Source organism: Peromyscus eremicus, chromosome 8a (genome assembly GCF_949786415.1).
Source record: "Peromyscus eremicus chromosome 8a, PerEre_H2_v1, whole genome shotgun sequence".
NCBI classification, from domain to species: Eukaryota; Metazoa; Chordata; class Mammalia; order Rodentia; family Cricetidae; genus Peromyscus; species Peromyscus eremicus.
The window spans coordinates 17,828,220-17,844,265 of record NC_081423.1 but is presented as its reverse complement, the minus strand read 5'-3'; the positions used below and the strand labels follow the sequence as shown (position 1 = coordinate 17,844,265).

General features: G+C 50.3%; 1 protein-coding gene across 1 annotated transcript in view; it reads left to right on the top strand.

Moving 5' to 3' along the window:
* The window catches only part of Lmf1 (lipase maturation factor 1), an 85,805-nt gene that overhangs the window by 34,008 nt on the left and 35,751 nt on the right, over window positions 1-16,046 (top strand). The window contains exon 4 of the mRNA XM_059270284.1: window positions 3,379-3,527. Within this exon, the coding sequence (XP_059126267.1) occupies window positions 3,516-3,527 (12 nt within the window). The 5' untranslated portion in view covers window positions 3,379-3,515. The remainder of the gene's footprint in view (window positions 1-3,378; window positions 3,528-16,046) is intronic.

The window sequence follows — 16,046 nt, the reverse complement described above, 5'->3', positions numbered from 1 at the left end:
AAGTGCTGGTTATTTATTTTTTCTGGGGACTCATCTCCTGCCATGCTGAAGCGGGGAACAATGGCCTTCCTTGTGCACACGGTGCAGCTGCTGAGACACCACAGATCCAGGCAAAGAGGACAAGCAGGTGGGAGGTCAGCAGCCCTTCCTTCCCTGGGTGTTTGTCACAGGCCACTGCCACCAGGGCAGGCCCAGCTTCTGTCAGACCCCAGTGGGCCACAGCCAGCCCATGAACTGGGGCAAGGCAGAGGGTCCGGTTGGAAGACCTCCCCAGGCCTTGGCTCAGCAATCTCTATCCAAGTAGGACAGGAACGTCCCATCCCCTCTGAAGGCCATGGGGGAGGGTCTCACACGTACCCTCCTTCCTGGTATAGACAGCTTGTCTCTTGTCACCCTGCCCTGCCCTGTCATGCACCCCACCCCCAGCCCTGTCACCCTGCCTCTCTTGGCACTTGGATGCATTTCTGGGTTCTGCCATTGTGTATCAATCACTTTGATTGGTGTCACTCACTGCACTGCATGTTAAAATTCCATTCCTATGTCTGCAGATCGAGGTGGCAATTAGGCAGGCTCTAAGCTCTGGGGAATGTGTCCCCTAAAAGCTCTGAGACTGTGTGTGGCATCTGTCACGGTGCCAGCTCTACCCTGCCCCAGGGCTAGCAAATGGGTCCCAGCAAGGGGGAGGCAGCTTGGTGGGTGTGGGGCAAACTGGTGTTTAGCTTGCACGATATGGTATGGGGTAGACTCACTCTGTGGCCCTGGCTTTGCTCTGTGGCCTCCGGGCTTCTGAATTCTTTCACTTGCCCAGTAGAGGAGGGGATTGGAGGAGGCGGTCACTAAGGTTCTTCCTCAAAATGGTTGCTGCTTGTGGCTCTCATGGTGATTACCAGATGCTTCCCCTGATCCATGGACACTAACACTCCCACCATGAAATTCCACGGGGTATCAGGCACAGCCATGTGAAATGTATCCCAAATTGATATAAATTATCCCAAGGAAAAACCAGAGGGATTGTTGTAAAAGGGGGAAGCACCCACGTGGAAAGGGGGACTGTTGGGGGGGGGGCGATATTGCTCAGCACGTTTTTTGAGTGCCAGCAGGATAAGATTAAATCATGCAATGCACAGAGAGACACAAGCTCCTTCGCTGGGTATGGACAGCAGCAGAAGCAGCCAGGCCAAGGACACCCAGAAGCCATCCCATCCCAGATGCCGTGTAGAAACGGCAGTGTTAAATCATTAAATGGGGGCCTTGCTGTTTTTTTCTGGGTTTGTAGCTCTCCCTCAGCCCTTTGGTGACAATTCACAAACGCTTAGCCTTGGACTCATGCCAAGAGCAGGGAAACTTGGCACAAGAGGCCCAGCTCCACCGGACACATGTGGCTGTCCAGCTCAGCGAGTTCCAGCTGCTGTGGCCACAGCCCAGCTTCGGCACTCACTGAGGCCCTGATCGTGACCGCTTGTCCGTCCCACGGTAGCTCCCAGAGCAGGCAGTGCCTGTCAGGACCAGCCTATGGCTTGTCACTTTGCTAGCTGTGCCCTCCTCATCAAGTGGATGGCTTCCAGGGAGGCAGCTGTTGAAATGGACCAATGAAGACCCTAGCACAGGCAGAGAGGGGCCGGCAGACTCGCCGTGGGGGCCTCGCAAGGGGCCCGAAGCCAAGTAGAGCCTGTGGCTTAGGGCGCAGTCCTTTGAGAGGGTGGTGCATGAGGAGTACATGGGGGTGGGGCACAGCAACAGGATGCTGATGGTCAGGAATGGGTTTTCTATTGTAGAGCTGTTGAGATCTACAGGAATATTATGAAAATATATCTGGCTCCCACATTTCAACACCAGATCCCTTGTGGTTAGTCCTCACACTCATACGCTACCTTCGCCACATTTCTAATTAACTGATGCCCACACGATTCATATTTCCTCTGTTTCCCTTAAATTTTTCTTTGTTGGCTTTTGCTGACCCAGGACCCCAGGTGACATTTAGTCACCACATTTCAGTGGCTCCAGGCTGGCACTTTTTGTCTCTCCTTGGCTTTGAAGCCTTGATAGTTTGATGTGCTGCTCAGAGTCAGTGGAGACCCCTCCATGGGGCCTGGCTTTTGTCTTCCCTGGGGTAGGCTGATATGGGTTTGGGAGCGGTAGCAACTCCTTTACCTGCTTTGACACACACTGTAAACCTCACTGAGTTGACTTTGACCACTTGGGATGGCCACTGTAGATGGCCCCACCCCAATTCCATGGCAAGATGATGCCGTGCAGCCTCTACCTGCAGAGGACCATGACCTGACACTCTGAGGCTTTGTTCTGGGAAATCTCCATCTGGTCCTGAGTATCTGTTAAGTCAACTTTTGGTTCTGTCAATGTAGACTCGTGTGTGCCTGCTTCATACAGTATTATAACATCATGATCATTAGCTATTTTATAAACTTTTAATTCTAGCATGACTTGTTTAGAAAAAAGCAGCACAGGGAGCTCCCTGCACCTCTGCCCTCCACTACTTCCTCCTGCGTCCCTCCTGCGTCCCTCCTGACTGCCCCTTCCTCGTACACATGTGCACAGTTACTGCTGCCACTGTGAACGAGTCAGCACAAGGGGCTAGCACAGCCCTGCCTGCCGTCCTGAGACCTGGCAGGGAGAGGGAGTCACCACCACCCCTTAGGTGGTGAGGCGATACCAGCAGTGGGGCCTTCTGTGCCCCAGGACTCCCCTCTTTCAGTCTTTGGGCATGCAGGGCTCACCTGTGGGCTGTTCTCATGGCATTTCCTGTGCTGAGTCCCCGCTGGAAGAATCGCCAGTGTCCACAACAGACACAGCGCAGTCTGCCCTCTCGGGGGCTCATGAATCGCTGGGTTTGCTGATCCTGGGTGCCAGCTTTGCCTGACTCATTGGCCCGGGCCCGGGTGGGAGCCACTCTCTCAGAGTTTGTGTGTGTTGCACCTGCGTCTGTGCTGGCACACACTCCTCGGGAAGGGCATTCAAAGCTGTGATTTTTCACATAAACCTAAAAACCAAAGGCTTTCCACAAATGCCCACGGGCAGTGCACACTCAAGTGTGGGGTTCAGATATGATGTTTACGCCGCATCCCGCACAGGATGGCGACCATCATCTGAACTGGGCAGCACAGGTCTTTCCTGTTCAAAACCAGGGAACCTGGGGTTGCAGAATTCCCTGGTCTCAGGCTCTGGGTTACCCCACTTAGAGATCTGCGTCTTGTTTCCTGTGAAGACACATGGCGGCATACGCTTGTCTTACGTCTCAGTCTCATTTTAAGGACTTCTTGGTCAGGCTGAACTTTGGGGGTGATTGCTTTGTAAACACTTGACCCCACTGACCTTCTTCTTTGTGTCTCCTCTTGCTCCCCACCCCACCCCCCACTGCAGGATGGGAGTCACAGCTGCTGGAAACAGGATTCCTGGGAATCTTTCTGTGCCCTCTCTGGACGCTGTCCCGCCTCCCTAAGCACACCCCCACATCCCGAATTGTCCTGTGGGGCTTCCGCTGGCTGATCTTCAGGATCATGCTTGGAGCGGTAGGTGGAACTGTCGTGTAAATGTATTTGGGAATAATGTCCTCAGAACACACCTGGTAACTCTGCTGGGCTGAGCTGGGCCGAGCTGGGCCGAGCTGGCTCATCTGGAGCCTGGCTGCCTCCTTGCTGACCTGGAACTGCTCTCCTGACGTTGGCCTGGCCCTGCCCACTGTCCTCCACTTCACAGGGTGGCCTGCCGGGGACAGTCCACTCATCAGCTCCACCAGCCACTTTCACAGCCATTTTCTGTGGGAAGCAACCACAACTTTGAGTCCTTTCCTGGAGGAGACTTGGGAAAGAGCCGTGTCCTCTCCCAGAATGTCTTGGATGTCTCCAGGGTCGTTTCAGAATGCTGAAGGTCACGTGCCATTGAGATGCGTCGGTAGCCTCACCTTTTTGGTGGGTCCCCAGCTTGCTTGCTTCTAGGAGTGTCTCTCACATAAGCCAGATGTGTTCAAAATTTTCTAGTCCAGCGCGACGATCATTTAACAGCTTGTGTGGTCAACAGCCCTTGCCTGCTCCGGGGCTGCTCTACCCAAGTCGGCTCCTTGCTGTGTCCTGATGCTTTTACTTCCACCGGTGTGCACTGTTGAAACTTTCAGACACATGATTTGAAACTTTGAAGTGAGAGTGAGGCGTCTGCTTTTGACCTCTGGGTTATACAGAGAACGTGGCTCTGCTTCCTCCCATTTTCCACTCTTAGATGAGATCTCTGTTCTTCTAGAATTACACAGTATTAGCTTTTCCATATTTCAGCCTTATTGGGCAGGTTCGCTCTACATGGATCTCTCTGCTTACTTTTATGTTGTCTGAGGGGACCAACCCAAGCATGCAGAGAAGTTAAGGTATATCACAAAGAATGGGTCGCTGAATCATGTGAGCAGGGTGCTCCCATATGAGAGCAGGGTTCTTCAAACCAAAACCTCCTTCAGTCTAGAACATTCTGCATCTTTCTCTGACTGCCCAGATTTTCAGGCCTTTCTGGTGACCTCATGACTGTTCTGGGTATTGCTTGGCAGCGGGAGGCTCTTCCTATGCTCTTCCTATGACTAGAACTGGTGCTCAAGTAGCACTGCATATCCTCTGTTCTGGTTTGATTCTTGTTGCTGAGATAAAACACTGACCAAAAGCAGTTTAGGGAAAGAAGTTTATTGGTATACACTTCATAGTCTGTTACTGAGGAAAGTCAGAGCAGGAACTCAAGCAAGAACTGAAACCATAGAAGAATGCTCTTTTCTGTCTTGCTCTGAAGCTGATGCTCAGCCAGCTTTCTTATACAGCCCAGGAACACCTGCCAGGAATGGAGCTGCCCACTGTGGGTTGGCTCTCCTGTGTCATTTAACAATCCCCCACAAACATGTCTGTAGGCAGATCTGATCTGGGAAATCCCTCCATTGAGACTCTCTTCTTCAGTGACTCTAGGCTATCCCGTTGATGGTTAAAGCTGATTAGGACACCACCTGCACTGTGGATGAAGGCAGCCTAGTCTCAGATGAGCTAAGCTCGCAGAGTATGAGTATCCCCATCTTCTTCACCATTTTCTACTGGGTTCACTGCATACGGTGTGGGCCTCAGTGAAGGAAACACCACAGGAGGGTCCCTTTTGCCTCTGGGGGCACGTGTGCACATGTGGCCATGACAAGCTAAGCCCCTTTCTCCACGCTGTCTGCAGCATTGGCCTTGGCCCGGGTGCTTTTGCCCCCAAGGATGTTCTATCCTATGAGGCTCAGGTAGTGCACACGTGGCCGTGGTGATCAGGGCACCTGACAAGTCGTTTCTGGACTAAAATGATCCAGTAGCTTTGTGTTTTTATGTATGAACATTGGAAGTCAGCTGATTAGGGCTGAGATGGCTCAGCAGTTAAGAGTACTGACTGCTCTTCCACAGGACCTGGGTTCAGTTCCCAGCACCCACATGGCAGCTCACAACTGTCTGTAAGTCTAAGATCTGATACCCTCACACAGACATACATGCAAGCAAAACACCAGTGCACATAAAACAAATAAATAAATTAGTTTTTGAAAAAAAGAAAGTCATCTGGTTTCCAGATGCTCTTCACATGCTTGTTATTTGAAGCAGGTCTCCTGGTACATAATCCTCTGTGACTGTAACTGTGCTCTTCCTCTGCTCTGCTTGTGGCTGGGTTCCTGGAGAGACCTCAGCTGTGACCCACCACATCTACCCATGTCCCCCAACTGTCTCCAGTGTCCGTGAGCTCCCCCATGTTGGGCATATGAAGGGCCACAACAGCCCAACATGAGGATGGGCAGGTGTGAGAGACCCTAAGAAAGCTATGTGGAGTCAGTATTGGCCAGTGGTAACTAACACGGGTGAAACCCAGTGCTTGCCCGGCCACAGTGATGGCCCCGAGTCTGCACTGCGAGCATACTGCTGTATGCTGCTGTCTCCAAGGCCAACGTGCATTTGGAAAGGGGCACTGAATGCTTTGCCATCCTCCATGTCAAAGGGCACTTATTCCTGGCGGGCTGAGGGGGCCCCAAGCTTAGTCTCCTCTCCTGGCTGGCGTTAGTGAGCCTGACTCTTTTAAAAAGTTTCAAAAGGCTCTATGTGGAAGGCAGCTCTGTGGCAGTATGAAGTCCAGATCTGTAGAGAAGCTGAGCTGTGTGGAGAAGAAAGCCCAGCTTTGTAGAGAAGCCCAGCCCTGTGGAAAAGATGAACTAGATGGAGAAGCTAAGCTCCAGAGAAAAAGCTGAGCTGTGTAGAGAAGCTGGCCTGTGTGGAGAAGCACAGCCCTTAGAGAAGCTGAGTTGTATGGATAAGCTCTAAGGCTGTTCCATGCACCACTCTGGTGCCAAGAGTTGAATGCACCCCCATGATGCCTGACAGAGTGCGTGAGTCATTAGCACATTCTGAAGCCCTTTTATGGCATTTTGATTGACTGCTAGCACCAGCTGGATAAAAATTGCCAGGTGCACTAAAAGGTGTAATTACTTGATACAGTCTTAGGTTGGATATTATTCATCTTGCTTCAGTGGGAAGCTTCAGTGGGTGCTGTGGTAATAGAGTGATGGTAGCCTCGAGTCCATTGTGGGCTGGCTCCGACCTGAGACCGCAGGATCACAGAGAGCCCCTGCTCAAAAGTCAGCCCTCAAGACTTCATCCTCTGATGGCATTTTGTGTGCCCCAAAATTGGTTGATCCCTTGGAGCTGAGTCTCAGAGTCCTGTAGCCATGAGGTGGCGCCTCACAGGAGAGGAAAAGCCGCAGCATCTGTGGCCTGTGGGAGACTGGGCCAGGACTAGGACAGCCACATCCTCGGGGTGCATGGCTGGCCAGGCCGCAGTCCGCGATGTAAGATGCAGCTGCTGTCAGCTCACACAGGTGGTGTGGATTCACAGTCTGCAGAGATCCTCAGCAGCTTCATAGCCTTGGCTTCTGTGGGCAGCGTCCCTGGCTATGGCCCCAGGGAGGGACAAGCAGAGCTGAGACCACGCCAAGCAGAAGGAAAGGAAGTTGATGGAGGGTTTCGAGGGATCTGTTTTGAATGGAGATCTGAGAGGCCTGGCCTCACTCTGCTGAGTTCTGATCTAATGATGAGGGACATCAGCAAGCCCCCTGGGGAGCAGGCTTCAAAATTACCTGCCAGCTTCCTCTCAAATGTCAAATGTCATGAGAGAGAGAAGAGAATGACCGACTCAGGTCATCGGGCTTGGTGACAAGTCCCTTTACCCACTGAGCCATCTCACACTGTGTTCTGTGCTGCAGAAACTGTCAGAAAATGAGATCTTCAGAAGTAGCATTGATAATAAAGTCCAGGCTAGGCTGGTAATATGGGCATGTAATCCCAGCTCCTTGGGAGACTGAGGCAGGAGGATCATAAGCACAGGCACCCTGGGCTACAGAGGAAGTGTAAGACCAGCTTGGGCCTCAGTGTAAAGCCAAAAGTTAGTGGCAGAGCTCTTGCCCACTGTGTGCACAATACCAGCTCAGTGCCTAGTACCACTGTTTCAGTCACTGTTCTGTTGCTATGAAGAGACACCATGACCAAGTCAAAAAAGAAAGCATTTAATTGGGGGCTTGCTTACAATTTCAGATGTTAGTCCATTATCATCATGGTGGAAAGAGTGAAGGCATACAGGCAGATATGGTGTTGTAGCAGTAGCTGAGAGTTCTGTATCAAGATCCACAGGCAGAGAGAAAGACACTGGGCTTGGCATGGGCTTTTAAAACGCCAAAGGCCACCTTGAACAAGGCCACATCTCCTAATCCTTCTAATCCTTTCAAACAGTGCCACTCCCTGGTGACAAAGCATTCAAATATGAGTCCATAGGGGCCCTTCTTATTCAAACCACCATAACCACACACACACACACACACACACACACACACACACACAATAATAATTTAAAAATAAAAATACAATTGTGGTGATATTGTGTCCCTCAATATATTGCGCACCTTAATAAACTTATCTGGGGTCAGAGAACAGAACAGCCACTAGATATAGAGGCCAGAAAATGGTGGCATTCACGCCTTTAATCCTAGCCTTCTGGAGGCAGAGACCCATCCAGATTTCTGTAAGTTCAAAGCCACGCTGGAAACAGCCAGGCATGGTGCCACAGGCCTTTAATCCCAGGAAGTGATGGCAGGAAGCAGAAAAGTATATAAGGCGTGAGGACCAGAAACTAGAGCCTGTTAAGCTTTTAGGCTTTTGAGCAACAGTTCAGCTGAGATTCATGCTGAATAAGGACTCAGAGGCTTCCAGTCTGAGGAAACAGGATCAGCTGAGGAGTTGGCGAGGTGAGGAAGCTGTGGCTTGTTCTGCTTCTCTGATCTTCCAGCGTTCACCCCAATACCTGGCTCCAGGTTTGATTTTATTAATAAGACCTTTAAGATTCCTGCTACATGCAGTAACATCTAAAACCAAGAAGTAAGAAATTTTTGCAAAAGAACAGTCACAGTTAAATTCTGTCGGCTACGGAACATTGCTGGGAAGAGGTAAAGGAGCCGCAAGTCAATAGGAGCTGTACCACGTTCGTGGACCTGAGTTCCAAATGGTTTCTAATTGTCCTGCAGACTTCCCAAAACCCAGAAAGATTTTTACCAGGAATTGATAAACTGAGTCTTAAATTAGTATAGAGATGCCAAAGTTCTGTCTGTGTTTTGCGTTGTTTTGTTTTGTTTTTGAAACAAGGTCTCACTGTGTAGCCCTGACTGGCCTGGAACTCGCTATATAGACAGGCTGGCCTCAAACTCACAGAGATTCTCCTGCCTCTGCTTCCTGAGTGCTGGGATTAAAGTTGTAAGCCACCACACCATGTCCCAATGCCAAGGCACTGAATGGTTTTGTATTTTGTTTTGTAGTTTGTAAAACAAACTCCAACAGACAGCTTGTTTCCATGACAACCAAACAGCAGCAATGTTACAGACCCAAGGTGTGAGGCTCTGTGAGTAGCCTCGGAATCAGCTCAGTGAGGGAGTCCTGCTAGGGGGTATACCACAGAGACACACACACACACACACACACACACAGATGTACATGCAGACACACAGACATACACAGAGACACAGAGAAAGAGACACACACATAGACACAGAGATGCACACACAGATACAAACATACACAGAGACACACAGAGAGAGACACATGTAGACACATGCACACACACACACACACACACACACACACACACACACACACACACAGAGGGTTCTTTCACAAAAGGCCCCAGAACAGATAATCCCTGGCTGGCGTCTTTGGGTGAGACCATAGGAAGAGGCACACGGGATCCTTCTTGGGCTATGGAGACATCTAACGTCTCGATGGGAGGAGGTGCTGTGAGAATGTGTGCCCTCCTCATCTCCTCAAGCATTAACTGTGTGGCAGCTCAAGAGTTATTTCTAGATCTAATGAGGTCAGCCTATGGCTGGGGAAGGATGGCTGAGGGGAGCAGGAATCCCCCTCAAACCTATTTGTCCATGCATTCCCTCAGGAACCGTGTCCCTCAGGGCCTGGGGAGACTCAGCCAAGTGCTGCCCCCTGTGCTGATGCTGGCCGTGGCCATGGCGTCCCTCTGTCACCCGGTTCCCTATAGCACAACGGGAAGAATCCGTTTCTTCTAGTTTTTGGTGGCATTGAAGTCAAGGTGGTATTAGGGACAGTCTGCTGCTAATGGGCCAGTCCGGGTGGCGTGATGCAGCGAGGACACACGTCTGCCTACCTGCCAGAGGGCCACAGCAGCACCTAGCACTCTGCCTGGTCTTGTCTTCACCTCAGCCAGGAACCCGGGTCACAGCTGCTTGTCCCAAGCCAGGTGAGCCATCCCTCTGTGAGAGCAGTGGCAGTACTCACTCCTGACACCTTCCCCATACGGGACAGGGCCAGGCCTCAGGGAACAGAACAGGCTCCTTGCCAGACCTAATGGAAAGTTACAGCGCTCCGTGCCCCTCTCCACCACACACCAGACAGCTTACTCTCGAGTCCTGGCTTCCCAGGTGTTCACATGCTTCCCAGCCTCGAAGGGTGGGGCTATGGGCCATGGGGGCGTCAGTGGTTCTCCGTGGGGACACTGCCCTCCCTTCTCTCAACTGCAGGAGTAGTGCAGACGGTCTCACGTGGCTCCCTCATCCCAGGAAGGTCCCCCGCCTCCATCCCACCAGACTGATGTTTTCCTTAGTGCATCAGTCTCAGCCACATTGAGGCGGAGGCTCTCCTACTTCAGGAAACTGTAGCAACGTGGGTGTCAAGCCGGCATTTAAGGCAGTAGATTACCTTTCATGACGCTTTCTTAAAAAATTCTTTTGTACTTCTTGATCTTGTTCTGTTGGACAGCCCGTGTGTCTGTAGTGAGGTTTATATGCTCCTCGTTCAGCAGTACTTTGAGTACCTGTCAGTGCAAATCCTCCTCGTCTAGGGCTCCCGGGCAGAGCCCCGGCCTCGGGCAGAGATGGATTTTCCATGCAAACGCTAGAACCGGCTCTGCCCTTGATTATCCCATCCCGATGAACTGCGCCGAATGACAAGCTGGCGGTCTCCATTGCTGAGATTCTGGGAAACAAGCCAATGTCTTTGTTGCTGGGAATTCTCAGGCCTGCACGTTACCCAAGGGGAGACCACTTGCTTTTCGCACTGACCCCTAGAGTGTGGAAAAGCTGAGAAACCTGTCTCTTTGTACCCCTCCCTCCTCCAGCCTCACTGCCTCCATTTGGAGAAGCATGTGTGGGTGGCAGTCCCTCCTCCGTGTGCTACACAGTCCTCTCTTCCTGGAGAGCCTGTCTTGCTGGGAGCTGCACCTGCAGAGGTGCTGTGGGCCCATGAGGGTAGAGACGAGACAGAGAACGTGTAACTCCGGTAGATAGCCAGTGATAGGAGCTGTCAGGTCAGGGCCAGAGGGCGTCCTTCCCCCTGACCTTGCTTCTGGGCTGCATCTCTGCAGTGTGTCCTGAGTTGGCACCGGTCTCCACAGTTCCTGTCTGTGCTGTTCTTTAACAGCTTGTGCTGCCGGTTTCCTTGATATTTAATTTCAAAATTAGCATATATTTATTGTATAATATAATGGGTCTCCTCATGACATTTTCATATATGCACATAATGTGCTAGTTCTGATACTGTTTTCTTTATGTTTGCTTCATATTTTAGAAGTTAAGAATTTACTACACAGCCAGGCCTGCCGGTATATGCTGTTAACCCCAGCACTTGGGAGGCAGAAGCAGGTGGATCTCTGAGTTTGAAGCCAGCCTCGTCTGTAGATAGTTCTGGGACAGCCAGAGCTACACAGTGAGACCCTATCTCAAAAAACAACAAAGAATGCAGGACTCCAGATTTTTATAGAACAAAATGTAAGTTAAGCAGGCAATTCTCTTTGTGACGAGAATGGATGCTATAGCTGAACGGGGTGTTTTCCATCATCTATCCTGGGAAGAGGATGAGAGACCAAGGCTCAGAATCTGCAATGATGTGAGGATTGGCCTTCTGTGTCTCATGCTGAGGTGATCCCAACCCACAGGCTGTAGACAACAGTGAGGAGACCCTACACTACCCATTCGGATTCAGCTTCCCACTTAGTAAACGCAGCCTTGGCCACTGCCCATGTCTATGTGCCTTGCCCTCCAGCTCTATTTGCTCATCCCAGCCACAGCACCTCCGGGTAGGGCCCTCTGACACTCCTCACACACACAGGAAACTGCATCAGCTGAAGTGAAGATAGAAACCTGAAGGGCCAATAGCTTCCAGGTCAGACTTGAGCAGCAGCCAGCACGTGACCCAAGGCTTCCTGAGAAAGCATCCCCCAGGGTCAGCACGTGTGTCTGAAATGCTGCTGCGGAGTCACCTGGGATGTCACAAGAGCTTTAGGCCTACAGATTTGACAGCTCAGATGAGACAGGCAGATTCCTTGACAAATGCAGCCACCAAAACCAAGACAAAGGAAGCAGGAAACCTGGATAGTTTTGTGTCTGTTAAAGAAATTGAATTAGAAGTAAAAGAAGAAAAACCATTTCAGAAAGAATCCTTACCCCAGCTGGCTTCACTGGTGAACTCTGTCAGACATTTCAGGAGGAAATAACAGCAGTCCAACACTAAAGCTTTAAAAAACACTCAAGGAGGAAGAGTCCCAAAGTTCCTCATGTAGCCTGCACAGCATTGACCCCAGACCTAATGAAGACATGCAGAAATAAAGATCAGAGCCTGACACCCTCACAAAAACACAGGGACCCTTAAAAGACTGGTCTTGAGTAAAAAGGCACAGGTTCATTTTGGGTGTTGATTAACCTTTAAAAATCAATTCATGTCATTTGGTAACAAAATAGAGGTAAATTAACATGCAATTGCAGCTCGCCTGTAACCTAAGCACCTAGGAGGCCGAAGCCTAGGCTATATACAAATATCCAGTCTTCTGAAAAAAAAAAAAAAATCAGGATGTGGTGGCAGGGGGACCTCTGAGTTGAGACCAGCCTGATCTACAGAGTGAGTACCAGGACAGCCTGGGCTACACAGAGAAACCCTGTCTCAAAAACAAACAAAAAAGTATAAAAGCATGTATGAGGTCAGAGATGGCAGGGTGCCTGTTCTCGTGACCACTCCTCCAGAGTGCATTAGGCATCACATTTGAAAAAGAAGAAATTAAGTTATAATCCACAGATATGTGGCTTTAGAAAACCTAGTGAAAGCTGAGCATGGTGTGCGCCTGTAATCCCAGCACTCAGGAGGTGGAGGTTGTAAATCAAGAATTCAAGATCACTTTCAACTATGTGTGGAGTTCAAGGCCAACGTAGGCTACGTGAGACCCTGTCTCGTTACCCCCCTGCCCCTTCCACCTGGGAGAGAGGAAGGAAGGAGGGAAGTGAAGGAAGAAAAGGAATCTAAAAAGCAGCTGTTGAAACGAATGTGAGCTTTTAGGATGCAAGGTTCAAGATTTATTTTTATTTTATATGTATGGATGTGTTACCTGCGTATGTGTGTGCCCCAGGTACATGCAATGCTGGAGGAGGCCAGAAGAGGGCATCAGATCCCAGAACTAGAGTTACAGATGGTTGTTCCCCATCATGCAGCTGCTGAGAATTGAATCCCTGTCCCCTGGAAAAGCAGCCAGTGCTCATAACCACTGAGCCATCTCTCCAGCCCAATATTTCATAAACTGTTAACAAGCCATTACAAAATGAAAATTTGAGTGTGTTATCTATTGCATCAAAGCCCCTCAAAAGCCTCATAGTAAATCTGTTTCAGAATGTCTAAGATGTGTGCTTTAAAAGCTGTGCAGTGGGGCAAAGGGAATTTCAAAGATTATGAATGGAGAGACAGACCATGTTCATAGATCAGAAAGATTCGACATTGCATCTGGCTTGGCCAGTTTTATCTATAGATTCAAGGCAATTAGTATCAAACTCCCTGACCTGTAAAAATACAGAGGATCTTTTCAAAAAGAACAGAGTTAGAGGACTATGCTGAATTTAGAGCTCACCTTAAAGCTGAAGTCTGCTAGTGATCTACACTGGAAAAAATATATCAGTGGGAGAGCAGAGTCCAGGAACAGACGTCATCCTCTCTCTTCGTGGGCACCCATCCAGAGCACTGACGAGATGAGGGGAAAGCAAAGCCATCACTTACAGACAGCGCTGGAGTCATCGCATGCACCCACTAAAGGAAAATGTTGAGAAGTTATACTTCATTGTCCTAAATGACCCCTGGAAGAGTGAGCTAGGAAACCACAGTCTGGGAGAACATTTGGGGCACACAGTTTTGACATACAACATATAGAGCACACATTACAACCATAGAAATGTGAGCAAAGGATGTGTTTGCTTTGCAAAGGAAGATACAAGACTCACCAATGAGTGTGTGGGAAACTAAGAGACCCCACCTTCCAGAAAGGATAAGAACAACATGGCAATGTCAGCTGCTGGGATTCCTGTTTCAGGGGATATGTGTAGCTGCCCTTGGACAGACATTCTACCCCTAGGAATGTGTCCCCCGGGCCCAGGGCTGCAGGTATCCTGTAGTTTTGCCCAGAATGGCAAATGCTAGAGACCTCCATGTGTCAATCTTTTAGTAAAAACACACAAAGAAAGGTAGCTGCATGGTTACTATTCAGATCTACAGTGTGCAGCCAGGCAGATGGGAGCTCCTGCAGTAAGTGTGTCCTTCAGGAGACTTCCCTGGCTAGGCAGGACCGTTGAGCTAGACTGTGTTTGCCTTGTGGCAGGTAAGGCATGAAACTGACCAGAAAGGAATCAGAGAAATCTTTGTGGGGATGGAAATGCCTGTGTCCTGTCAGACTGCCAGATTCCTGATAGTGACCTGTGTCAGAAGTCAGGCACACGTGATGTGTGCATCTGCTTCATGTAAACCATAGCACAGCCTTGTCTTCAGAGCAGGTAACAAGCCTGCTCATACACAGCATGCTGTGAGATGCGGCCATGGCAGCACATGCCTGGCAGTGAGGAGGGAGTCTGTGTCTAGTTAGGGTTTTTGTTGCTGTGAAGAGACTCCGTGACCATGGCAACTCTTATAAGGAAAACATTTAATTTAGGGGGGCTCACTTACAGTTTCAGAGAATCAGTCCATTATCATCATGGTGGGGAGCATGGTGGCGTGCAGGCAGACGTGGTGCTGGAGGAATAGTTGAGAGTCCTACATCTTGCAGGCAGCAGGAAGTGGACTAACACTTTGGGCGGTATCCTGAGCATAGGAAACCTCAAAGCCCGCCCCCACAGTGACACATTTCCTCCAATCAGATCATACCCATTCCAACAAAGCCACATCTCCTAATAGTGCCACTCCCTGTGAGATTATGGGGGCCGATTACATTCAAATTACCATAGTCTCTCCAGAGAGCAGGAGAGGGGGCTGTAGTGGCCATCAGGTGGAGGACTTCAGCAGGACACAAAGGGCAGCTTTACCTGTATGAAGCAGCCAGCTAGAGAGTGGCCATGGTTCTTGCCCACGAGCAGCATCTAAGAAGCCACGTGGAACTTGGGGCCGTAAGGAGAGCTCTCAGAGCCAAGACAACTCAGAAAGAGCAGAGGTGGCCAGAGAAGACCTGGCAGTGAGTGGGAGGGGATGCAGGCAAGTGACTGGGAACAGAATGGGAACTAGATTCTGGAAGGAAAAAGCCAGCCGATAGGGTTGGCCATAGAGCAGCTCCTGTTGGAGAAGCAAGAGATGGCCTCAGAGCTGCCTGCAGTGTGTCCAGGATGTTCTACAACATTGCCCAGCCTGATCCAAGAGCAAGCCAACAGATCCCAAGAGTGGACAGCAGTCATAGAGACATCCAGAAGCACCTGGTCAGCCCTGGGTGATGCCATCCCCTCCTAGACCGTGTGTTGTGGGGCCTGTGGCTGGGGGAAAGTGGAGTGCCTGCAGATCATGCTTATGGGCTGAGGTGGGGCTAGACGTGCAGCATACAGAGAAACTCTTGAGATATTTTCTTTTGGGTGGTTTTTCATGTAGAAGGAAGTATGTTTTTGCTCATGTCTGCAGAGCAGGGCCGCTTGGCCTGCGGCCCCAGGTGGTTAGGAGGTGAGGATTCCCAAGACTGCTGCAAAGCCTAGTCCCTACTAGGCAGAAGGCTGGCTGTGCTTATGTCAACAGGCCCAGTGACTGTTCTGAACGGGATGAACCAGGATAATTTTAAAAGCAGTTTCCATGTTAGCGTGCACCCGCCCCCAGGATGCTTCAGGAGCTGATGATGCTCAGGCCACGGAAGTGTGGGCTTGTGGGCGGCTCTGAACAGTTAGCGAGCAGGGTGGAGACGTCGGTAGCAGTGAAGAGCCGGTGCTAGGGAACCAAGACAAAAACAGGCTTTGAAGTTGCCGGGCTCTTTTCTCAGAGTTGGAGTGCCGTTGGTAAAATCGTATTAAATATAATGAAATAAATGCTGGAATGCAGAGTGTGCCTGTGAAGACAGAATGAAACGGATGTCCCTGCCATTTCCCTCGTCCTGGGCATCCTAACTCCGAAATGAGAGCAATCATTCTAATTGGCTTTATTGCATTAGCGTGGGCAGAGCTGGAGAAAGGGGGCTTTCTTCCTGCCTGCCCATCAGCCCCCAGGACACTCAGA